This window comes from Arachis hypogaea, chromosome 3 (assembly GCF_003086295.3).
Source record: "Arachis hypogaea cultivar Tifrunner chromosome 3, arahy.Tifrunner.gnm2.J5K5, whole genome shotgun sequence".
Taxonomy (NCBI): Eukaryota; Viridiplantae; Streptophyta; class Magnoliopsida; order Fabales; family Fabaceae; genus Arachis; species Arachis hypogaea.
Genome location: NC_092038.1, coordinates 77,379,592 through 77,391,386, shown reverse-complemented (window position 1 = coordinate 77,391,386; position 11,795 = coordinate 77,379,592). Strand labels below are relative to the sequence as shown.

The following is an 11,795-nucleotide window of genomic DNA, read 5'->3' as shown; positions in this document are numbered from 1 at the left end:
TAAAAACAGAAGCAAAAGCCAAGTACAAAAATCTCTGACATGAAAATATTTTTTGTAGTATAATTTAAATAAATTTATTAAAAAATTTTATTAAAAAATATTTATGAGCTATTAAAAATGGACAAAAGAGTATTGTATGGAATTCGAATTGATAGCTCATTAATATTTTAAAGAAGTCTCGTAATTAAATATTTTGTTAGCTTTTTTTAATGCATGAAATAAAATATATATTTTTTAATTTTTAAATTATTATTTTTGTAATAAATTATTAATTTTTTAAATAAATCAGGGTGTAATTCGAATCAATATGATTCGAACTCCTTAGTGTCACGTCCCCTGCTAATTCAAATCGACACAATTCGAATTATTCTATTGTAATTCGATCCAACTTGATTCGAATTACATGCAAATTTCAATGTTCCTAGTTCGAACTATGTTGTTTCGAATTAGGTGCAAATGAAGTTTAAACAATGTTGATTCGAATTACATTTAAATGATCATTGGTTGAATGCTGAAAAATTTTTATTTTGGCTGATTTGCGTAAAATATTTCTCAGCCTGACTTAAATGCGTTTTTTACCCTATTTTTTATGTTATTACTTATTTTTTAGATATTAGAAATCATTAAAATTTGGACTGGACTTTTATTTAAATTAGACTAAATACTAAATATATTTTTCAAACAAAAAATAAAATTATATAATATATAATAATTTTATATGCTTAGTAACTTAAGATTTTTGTTAAATAAACAAAATAAATACTTTAATTACAAAATATGTGTTTTGAAGCGTTTTTACCATTTTAAATTATTCTATGTCTTATCTAATTTATAGTATAAACGAAATAAGAATGTGTAAAAATGAGATAAGGTACAATATGAGGTAATCGTACGATGTTAGCACACATGGTGTGTCGTTCTTATCTCGTTTATAGTTTAAACGAGATAAGTGATAAGTCCGCCTATATATAGAACTCGTTTAGAGCGCCGTTTGACTTCACTTTTCATCCATTTCTTTTATTTTTTTTCCAATTCTAATATTTTCTAATCATTTTATCAAGCTACTCGGAGATTATGGCACATGCAGATGCACGAGATGAGGACATTAATCGCCTAAACACAATGTGGCATATCGCTGGGGGAATTTACTTCTAGGTTAGTATTATTATTTTTAAGTTTAAGTTAAATAATAAGCATATATTTATAGTCATGGCGAAGGTATTTTCATAAATATAATATATGTTAGGTAGTACAATGTATTGTTAGTAAATATTACTTGATAAATATGGTTTAAGGTTTATTTAAATTATTTTATGTGAAGTAAATGTTTATTGTATTTTGTTATTTATTTAATTTGATTTTTATATTTTTAATTTTAATTTTGGTAACCTGCTTAGATATCTGTTTTTAGTAGTGGATATGGATAGGTGAGATTTTAGTTATTAGTTAAATTATAAATAAATTATTATTTTATCTTATTTTTATTTAATTTAATTTCTATGTTTTTAATTTTAATGTTGATAGTTTTGTATATATTTTTTTTTAACTGTTGTTCACTATTTTAACGGGACTTACAAACAATCGATATGTTTTTTCGAACTGTTAATCTTTAAAAATTAATTATTCTGTTTCTAACTGAGTTATAAAACGTGAAATACTTGTTTAGTATATTTTTTATCTTTTTATTTTGACATTTAATTGTTTACTTTTAAAAAATAAGTTTTTTATTTTATTTTTTAATTTTTTAACAGAAGTCTCGCATACTTTTCGCTAGGCGAGTGAGTCATACGCTTGCACCACCGACACCATTGTCCCTTACTTGAGAGAAGTTGGGTCTGACAATACGGTGCCGCTCAAGAGACTTCGTGCTTAATAATTCCCTGATCATGATATTCATTGAGCGTTAGCGTCTAAAAATCTACACTTTTCAAAAAAAATTTGTGTTAAAAATTATTCCTACAAAATTATTATTGAATTAGTTTTAATTTTTTAAAAAGTTAATTGTCAAAGATATATTTTATTGAAATAGAAATTTTTAAAATAAAATTAAAATAAAATAAAATTTAAAAATATTTTTAAATTTTTAACGAACTTTAAAGATAAAAAAATCTATTTTATCCCAAAGGTCATGATAATTTATATGTTCAGAAAACAAAAATCTTTGACATCAAAAATGAGTTTTGGCACGAAATAATAACATGCATCGTTTTCTATGGAAGGAAGTTGGCTTGTATTGTGTAATATATTTTTATTTTTCAATTTTTAAAATAAAAAACTGAGCAACCAATGGGTGGGAGACATGGTATCTCTGAAGCACAACTTGGTTAGCAATACGGTATTACAAGGACCACCATGAATTTGGCTTGAGAAAAAATAAATGCTGTCGCATTCTTCACAGGTTGCCTACCTAGGTCCTCGTTCATTCTGTCAATGTCATTTTGAATGTGCTCTTTTTCTTTAATACCTTTCTTCCTCCATTTTATACTTAAAAGAGACATTATCTTAATTAAGTATTGAATTGAATTTCATGAAATGGTAAATGATAACGCATGCATATTGAACAAGCATGATATTTCATAAAAAAGGTGTACAGTACACCTAGCTAATGACCTAACATTTGTCTTGTTGGGATAGTCACGCGGCCACCACAGGAGCAGAACAGAGTTAATTACTACAGTTATTGCATTAATATTGCTACCACCGATCGGTAACGTAACAGACAGAAGCATATCATCTGAATTATTTCACATCTTGATAACGTTATATGATATACTTATAGTAAGTAATGATTTGTAATTATTAATTATAAGAATTGACGAGTATGTGTTAGAAAGGACATATATAATTTCAGGAGTGAGGACAGTGGTGGCGGGCTCGCTGTCGCTGCTGCAGCATTATGTACAGTAGTTACGAAAGAAAGAAAGGGACGGGGACCATTTTATTCAAGCCGGGTTCGGGGATGGATGGATCTATATTAACGTATGACTTTCCCTTTAGCTTAGCTTGACGTTGATGTCTGAACCAAGCGCACAAATTAATTTAATTATTAATTACATTTCCATTGGATTATTTGCCAGAGACCGGCCTCATCACAACCATTCATTAATTACCATCATGACTCACCATTCTGACGCCCATGCATGCACACGCTTCTAATTTCTAATAACGCCATCCCGTTACACAAATGCAACACACACCTTACTCTCCATCTTCTTTATCTCGTCTTCACGCACGTGCACCTCAAAAACTAGGGCACAAAACCCACGAGAGAGAGACCAAAAGTTACAAGTAGGAGGTGAAAACAGGTTAGCTCAGATCAGGCTTTACTCAAGTCTGGTCTGTCATACATGCAACTTGTTATGGGTTCTTTATAAAGTATTAGGTCTGACTTGTTATTCAGTCTGACCTGACTTGAAGCCTGTTAAAAGATTTAATAATTTTTTTTACAAAAATAAAAATATTATTTAAAAAATTATTTTTTAATAAAATTTTTATATGTAATATATCATATACTTAATATTTATAAAAACATTTAAATTTTTAACGTATTTAAAATATACAAAAATATTTATAAAAAAATATAAATTTAAAATATTTCATAATTTTTTTAATAATAAATACTTATTTATATATTTAATTATATTTTAACAGGCGCAGGCAGGCCTGACAGGCCAATAAGGTTAATTAATGAGCCTGGCCTATTAACGTATTAAGGCTTTTAAAAGAGTTTAAGTCTGTACCTATTTTATAACAGGACAGGTCAGACCATGCCAAATACAGGCCATGCTGCAGGCTCTTAGCAGGCCACTTGACTTTTTTTCACCCCTAGTTACAAGACATTCTTGCTACGCTGAATTTGATGCTATGTTAAGAGGAATTATAATTAGAGGAACAAGTGATTTATCTTACTGAAATTGCATTTGAGAATTACTTTTAACTGATTCTGGAATTGTAAGGGAGAGATAAACTCTCTAATTCTTTTGCCTTTCCATATTGGAGGATCAAACGGAAGATTGTTTTCTTTAGAGGATAAAACAAAGTAAAATAGACACACACACACGTCATGTAGTTTATTCCTGTCGTTGACCCGTGTTAGAGGAACAAAATCTGAGGAGTTCGAGTAGCAAGAAATAGATAAGATGTCATCATTTCATTCATTGTCATTCAACTCTTTGCCATCCAATCATCCACTTTAAAATCGTTTGCAATCATACACCTTTAGCCAAATAAATCACTCCCCTTTATTATTTCACCCGTTATCATTCATCAGAACATAGCAGTTCTTATAAGAGCCTAAGAGGGTAGATAATTAGATAGGTATAGTTAAAGAGCTAAGAGACGTTCTTTCATATTCTTCATGCATGAAGTAATCTTGATCCTTAATATGAGATTTAAAGGTAGATGCTAGATACGGTTAGGGGAGAATGAACATATTTTGCTCTAAAGAGAAGAATAATTTTCCTGGTGTCTATGAAGTTGGGATCCATCCCATCATACGTATCTAGTCCAACCGTGGATTAAGTGGATGGGGTTAACTTAAGTTTTGCTTTAGAAAGCATGCTCTCAATCTTAATTAAAAGAGTACTGCTAAGGAGCCGATGGTCATTTTGGAAAACTCTTGACCTTTCAGATCTAGAACTCTAATACCATGTCATGATACCATTCATCCCAAAAGTTTCAACTAATAGAAAAATGTAACACTAATGGTTATATCTCTAATACTCCCTAAATCTCCATTGTACTTTCGTAGATTTATGTCTCTCTCTCTTGTACACACCACATCTGCGTCATGGTCATAAGCAGTTTAATTGTTTAAAGAAGAGCGGCGCAGTAACTCCAGGGATCGCAACATGATACATTTGAATTTGATGATTGCCTTGATTTCTAGACTTTTACAGAACAACTTATACATATTTGAAAATCAACCCAAAATTTGGATTAAAGAAACAGAAAAATAATGTGGAGAAGAAAAAAAAGGAATGCACCTAAAATGAATTGCCCCTACTAAAAGCGACTGGACATTAATTTATACACAAAATTAGGCCACCCTAGTTAATAACAATATGGCCCAAGTTACCATGTTAGTGAATGGATCCGGTTCAAACTCGTGACCCTCTCTCCCAGCAGCGTTTGGCATTGATCGTTTCCTGAGACTGGTCCGAAAGGCATGCAGTATATATATGTATTCCTTTACAATGGCAAATGTATTCTCTTGCACAAACTCATTTGCACTATGTTTCCTGTCTTCCTCAAAAGTACAAGCGATCTGATAAAGCCGCAAATTGCATTTCTGATCTATTTTAACATCATGAATTATGAGAGCCTTGAACCAACAAAGTAACACGCTTAGCACTGTCTGACCGAAAGCTGTCCCCCTTATAGGGAATCTGGAAGGATAAATCATATTTAGGATCGTCTCGAGAATTGATGCAACAATGCTATAAAAGATTACAAGTCCCCCTCCCGAGTTAATTAAGCTATAAAGTTACCTCAGATGGACTGTCAGGAGGGAACCACCGCAGCAAAGCACCAAGATGCACCACGGCAGGAATTAACTTGAAAAGCAGAGGTGTAGTCACCTGCATTATTTCCACCAGCATAAGCTTCAAAATTTCTAGGAATAACATAATCAACTAAAAATAACTGAGAATTCATAATCAAATCTTTATAAGATTACCCAAGAAATTGGCTATAATGTTCAACTTTAGAATAAGAATTCTTACACAGGAAGACCCAATGTATTACTTCCAAGTCATAATCTAATGAAACTTTCGAAAGTTACTAATGATACCCTGCTTATAGATGTTTATGATTGTCAAATGATCAACAAAATGAATATAATATAGTTATGTACCTAAAGAAACATACTAATTTGACCTCATGACAGATGAACACATTGGGATTGCTTGAAAGAACAATAAATCAACAATATTTTATTAGAATACTATGTAAAACTATCATTCTGTCAAATAGTTGATGCATACCAGACTGAGAGCCGTTGTTCCAAGGAGTAATAGATACAACTTTCCCTGCAGTAAGGATCAGTTCAGTTGCATACAAGTATTTATAGACAACAAAATAATAAAGTTCATGCTTCAAATGGTAATAACACAGCCACAAAAAGTGCTAAAGTTGTCTCCAACTACGTAGGAAGAAAAGGTTCATTGTCTTCCTAAGCCTAACCATAAGCACAAAGTAGCTCAAACCAACATTCGTGATGAAGCAATCACCTCCACTAGATGAAGATTTGAAGCACGACTGAGAAGAACAAAGGCGAACTCCCCAATTTGTGCCAAAGACATCCCAACCTACACATGTAGAATAACCTAAGGTTCCTCCGTCAATGAAACTTATGATGTAATCAACAAGTAGAAGTAATTGTATTTAATGATGTCAAATCTTACAAGAAGTGAAGTCTTGTTGTTGTAACCAAACCCCTTGACAACACATGCAGCTACAATTGTCTTTATGATGATCACCAGTATAACAGCTGCCAATAAGATGTCAACATGATTCCAAAGAAAATGGACATGTATAAGCATCCCAATGCTGGCCAAGAACAGTGCGGCAAAAAAGTTGCGAATTGGCTCAACCTAACATCAAATTGGGTAAGCTCAAGTAAGCATTAGAGAATATTCTTAAACTTATCTGCTTCAACAAGTTTCCCTGAAATTCATTTGGGTGCTGCCTTTAACTTATTAAGCTAAATTGGCTTTGATAGATGGGACAAAAGAAGAGAAAATTATTAAAACCTTCACCGAGGAAGAAGATTTCATCGGAATAACTTTATGGCTACACACATCAATGATAAAAATTTGAACAAAGAATAATCAAACAAGTAGCAAGAGCTAAGAGCCAAGAAGGAAGGGGGACCTATGTACCCTGTAACTACCAAGTCTTTTAATATATACGCCAACTCCACTTCATCTAAGTTGATGGCCCACAGGGAATAATAAAACTTTTATATGGCTACTCTGTTACATTGGAAATTCCTACTACTAATTTGAGGATAGAAAGAATAGGAACAAACACAATCAAAGGCCATTTTGCATTCTTCTACAATAGTTATGAACTTAAGATCAAACGGATGGAAATTTATAGAGGTTGGAGCCATTAGGAAGCTTCCAACTCCTAAAAACATCACATTTTGATAGTTTGAAAGTACAAAGAATATAAGATACTCAAAAAAAGAGAAAAAGGGGGGGGGGGGGGAGGAGGGGAGGTGTTACTTGTTCTAGTGTATGTTGACCAAGATCTGTTGTTGATATCATCACGCCCGCAGCAAAGGAACCAAGTTCGAGACTTAAACCCAACTTATCACTACACTGAAATAAAATAACCAATTGTCAAAGGCACAAAAGTTGTTTGGCATAAATGTGTGCACAACTTATCACTACACATCAGAGAAGAAAATATATAAAGAACGACCAGGACTTCATAATGACAAAGGGCAATCTCATAGATACTACATTACAAAACAGACTACGATATATCGAGAAGGAAATACTTTTGCGAAGTAATGAAGATTAAGAATAGATAGAAGACACACCCAAGCCACAAGTAGGCAGAATGCCACTGATGCCAATTGATAAAGTTCATTGGTCTGCACAATAAAAAGGAAGTTAAACTAATGTATGAAGAAAACATTCAAATAGACAAATATAGTTCTATTTTCACCTGAGATGATAGGCTTATCATAAGCCTAAGAAACCATGGTACACAAGTACGAGATACTATCGACAAAATGGCCAAAAATGCAATTAAGATGACCAACCTGAAGCAAGGAAATTTGTAAAATCATAAGGAATAACCGAATAAGTAACTGAAATAGGTATATCATCCAAAAAAAAAAAAAAAGAATTTAGTCAGATCAGCACATCAAATCAAAGTGGAACACAATCAATTCTATAATTTACTCACGATTTAGTCATGGATATTACTCCCTGAAGAACACCTGATGTTCCACCCAATACTGGAAGCAATGCAAAGAGCAAACCAACAGCACAATCCTGACAGGAACCAATGATTTTGAATATTGCATTAGAAATTGTGCGAGAGAAAACCTCAATAAGGAATATCAGCTTATAGCATTAGTCTGCACTCTGTTTTTAAGAATTGGTGGAAGAACTGTTCCAGTCATATATATGCATCTGAAATATAAACATAATAGTACAAACCTGCAGAATCAGTGTTCCAATTGTAACCTGACCATGAAGGGCATTGACACTATTCCTTTCCATCAAGAATTTCAAGACCTATGTGTCAAACAAGAAATAAAAGCGTTAAGTAGCAGTACTTTAATGCAGAAATAAAATATCTGAAGAGAAGTCTTGGTGTTACTTAAGGAAGAATAATACCATAAAAATTAAAGTGATAAATAAAGCTTAAATTCTTCAGAATTTATTCAATAAGTAACTTCACTAAACTACACCAGTCCAGTCACCAGGTCATGCCACATAAATTTCTCCTTGACAATCTAACACAAGTAGAAACAATGTGTTCAAGAAATTACCACTGCTGTTGAAGACATAGAAAGAAATGCACCCACAAATATTCCTTCAGATGATTTACCACCACATAGCTGCAGGAAAGATCTAAGTGAATTCATTTATAAAACAATTTCAACTATATATTAGCAAATGGACCCAAATCCAAAATTTAGTTTGTGTATTAAATTAGAATCAAATCACCTTTGGATAGTATTGTAAAAATATCAAACATACCGTAGCTGTTATTCCACACAAGCACATAAATAAGAAAATTTGAAGTAGACCGCCAAGAATAGCCACCGCTCGAACAACTCGAAGCTGTAAACATGAATAGACAGGTTAATAAAAAATATGGGTGAGCTAAAATTATGAAAGTATAAGCTAACTGAATATATAAGTATACAAGTCAACCTTTGTTGTTGAAAATTCTAATCCCAATGCAAAAAGCAAAAAGATAACACCAAATTGAGCAACAGTCTCAACCTGCAAGTGATGGAAGCAGTATATGAGATTATTAGAACCTAGAAGACAAATTGGTCTATATTTTTATTTACTACTCGATGTCAACATATCACATATGATGATATAAAGACATGATAAATAACATCTTGGTCCCACTCACATACTACCTTTCTTTATAAATTGTGACTGGTGAAAAGAAAGGGGGAATTCTTAAGGGTACATAACAAAAGAATAAGGGCAACATACTTGGACCATTTCACTAACAAAACTCAAGCCACCAGGTCCAATGAGTGATCCTGCCAACAGATATCCTGTCATAACCTGAAATTTTGAATAAGTAACCACTCTTAAGATATATGGCAGAAATATAAATAGAAAAAGCAATTTTTATGTTCAAACCGGTTGTCCAGCACAAGCAAAGGCAATGCCACCACATGTTGCAGAAACAATGACAACCACAAGATCTGATATCAATCTGCAAATATGGCATACCAAACAGTTTTAGCAGCATCATTACTTCAAAGTTGCAACCACAGATACAGTTAATACTACTTGAAGAGGAAAGAAAACTGAAAATGTAAAGAACAATAAGTAAACCTCAAGTCTACTTGAAGAACAGGATACTTTGACTTGGGATTGGAGATGATAAACACGTTATCCTGAAGATGAATCAATAGAAAAACATTAAAAAATATATTTTGAAAAAAAAAAAAAAACTCCACTTTTAAGAAGATAGTGTACAGAAATTTCAAGCATATTATGATGAAGTTTTGGTAATAAATAGCATTCTCAAAGTTTGAAATATCACTTCAGGAGCTTGAATGAAACACACCTTTCGATCAATTAAGGTTGGCATATCCTCTGCACGATTCTCAGTATCCAAATGGAAAACATCATGAATATGAAATGATCTGACAGAAACTTATCAAATGTCATATAATGAAAATAGTTATATTATTGCCTTGTATTTTTAAAAGTCGGTTCCCTCTTATAAAAAGAAAAAAAATCCTATTCTTTCTCTAGGAAAGATGTGCTTACTTTTCTTCTTTGCTCTCATTTTTCTTGGACTTAACTCTAGCAACAGTTTCCAAAACAGCCTGTACAACGAGAAGGAACGACATTAGACCATAAGTCTATTCAATGGCTAATAATAACTCAAGCAGTCAAGCACATAAAACCCTAAAAGCATCATGAAATTCATCACCCGACTAAAGAAATCTAAATCACGATTTGATGCATCATAAGAGAAATATGCATCTACGTCATTATCAATTGTGATTTCTATCCAAGCTCAATTCAATTCTCTTCTAACAAAATATCAACAGTGGACTTAAATTCCCAACAGAATGAACCATGACCAAAAGCTAAATACTTATATTACTGAAATGATGATGACTAGTGTGCAAGACACAATCGCCCCAGGATTGCTAAAAGCAATTCGCTACATACCTGCTGTTCAGCAACACTATTGTTGAAACCGCCAGCATCATTACCTGCAAAAGAATCCAAGTATATGCCAAAATTCATTTGAGTAAAATTTTCCACAATGACACGTGTCAGTTTATACCAACGCGTTCATTGAAAATAAAAGTAAATAGGAAGGTTGGATCAAATTACTTATATGCATTACATCCTATTCTCAAATTCTGTAAGAAAACGTATTTTCAAGATAAGCACACACTTCTAAACTTTAACGTTGCTCAAAATGTCCTCATGTCCTTGCATGATTTTAGAAATGGATGAAACTGATATAAGTAACTTCCTATAGTCTTCCTGACAGGAAAATATTCGAAAGCCCGAAGGATTCCAGTGGTTCTCCTTGTTCATCATAAAAACCGAAACGAAATGCATTACTAAGAGAATAAAGAAAGCAGAAGAATATGAATCCGGAAGCACGTCCAGCTCACAATTCAAATCCGGAAATTACAGATTAAGGCATTCAAAGGAAATTGGAACTGCAACCTCACGGCATTTCAGAATATTCATATTTCACAGGCATAACTCATAAACACGATCAGGAGAGGTTCGGCAACCAAATTAAACAAGCAAAATACAGAAAATGTGTATGAATAAGAAAGAGTGAAAAGAACGTAGATCTGCGAACCTTCATTCTGTTCATTCTCGGGGAACTCTCTCTCGAGCGCCCGATCAATCATGTTGGCGAAGCTATCCTCGCCGGATCTCGCAAGCGAGGCATTGCCGGTGGCGGTTGCGTTGGTTCCACGGAGGAGAAGCTCCGGCTCGGACTCCGACTCAGCAGAGACGAGAGAGAAGAATGAGGGACAAAAGAGAAGCAGGTCGCAGAGAAGGAGGAGGTTAAGAATCGAACTCGATAACAACCTCATCTCCCAGACTCGAATGAGAGAGAGAGAGAGAGAGAGAGAGAGAGAGAGAGAGAGAACGGGAGAGTTGGCTACACTGCCGGAGAATTAATAAGAGGAAGGTGGTTGGCGCGCGAATATGGCTATGTTACGCAAAGGAAGATGCAGCAGAGGGAAAATGTGTGAAAGCAGTGAGAGCGAAAGGGGAAAGAAGCGTTGTGTTGTGGAGTGTAAGTGGGAAAGTACCAAATCATCCTCCAATCCTCCATGTTCTGCGAGTGTAGTGAGGAGGGCAGAACTCAACTTAACTATGCACATTCAGGCGCGTGTACACAGTCCACACCCCAAAAGAATATCAAGATGCTTGCCGATTCCTATAAATTAAGGACAAGTTACACAATAACCAAGTCTTTTTTTTCTTACACTTTCACAATAACGAGAAGTGTTTATCAAAAGACAATAAGCAGTTATGGCCCCAAAAAGGAAACAACAAACTACTAGGCCAGCATCAGTAACCCAAAAT

The 11,795-nt window shown here is 33.5% G+C and overlaps 1 protein-coding gene across 2 annotated transcripts; it reads right to left on the bottom strand.

Moving 5' to 3' along the window:
- Window positions 1–4,843: 4,843 nt before the first annotated feature.
- Window positions 4,844–11,638, bottom strand: LOC112790697 (K(+) efflux antiporter 4). Of its 2 annotated transcripts, none has more exons than XR_011880027.1 (20): window positions 11,056–11,626; window positions 10,401–10,444; window positions 9,990–10,048; window positions 9,784–9,862; window positions 9,549–9,610; window positions 9,351–9,426; window positions 9,198–9,272; window positions 8,901–8,972; window positions 8,724–8,807; window positions 8,513–8,581; window positions 8,178–8,255; window positions 7,921–8,009; window positions 7,678–7,774; window positions 7,550–7,603; window positions 7,230–7,325; window positions 6,405–6,593; window positions 6,231–6,326; window positions 5,985–6,029; window positions 5,490–5,579; window positions 4,844–5,387 (listed from the first exon to the last, which is right to left on the bottom strand). XR_011880027.1 is itself a non-coding variant. In XM_025833225.3 (20 exons), exons 1-20 carry the CDS (start codon window positions 11,294–11,296, stop codon window positions 5,307–5,309), a joined length of 1,758 nt encoding a protein of 585 aa, XP_025689010.1. In that variant the 5' UTR covers window positions 11,297–11,638; the 3' UTR covers window positions 4,844–5,306. The 2 variants fall into 2 exon arrangements, 1 of the variants encoding a protein (XP_025689010.1); XM_025833225.3 differs by having other exon boundaries at window positions 6,231–6,308; window positions 11,056–11,638.
- Window positions 11,639–11,795: the final 157 nt, after the last annotated feature.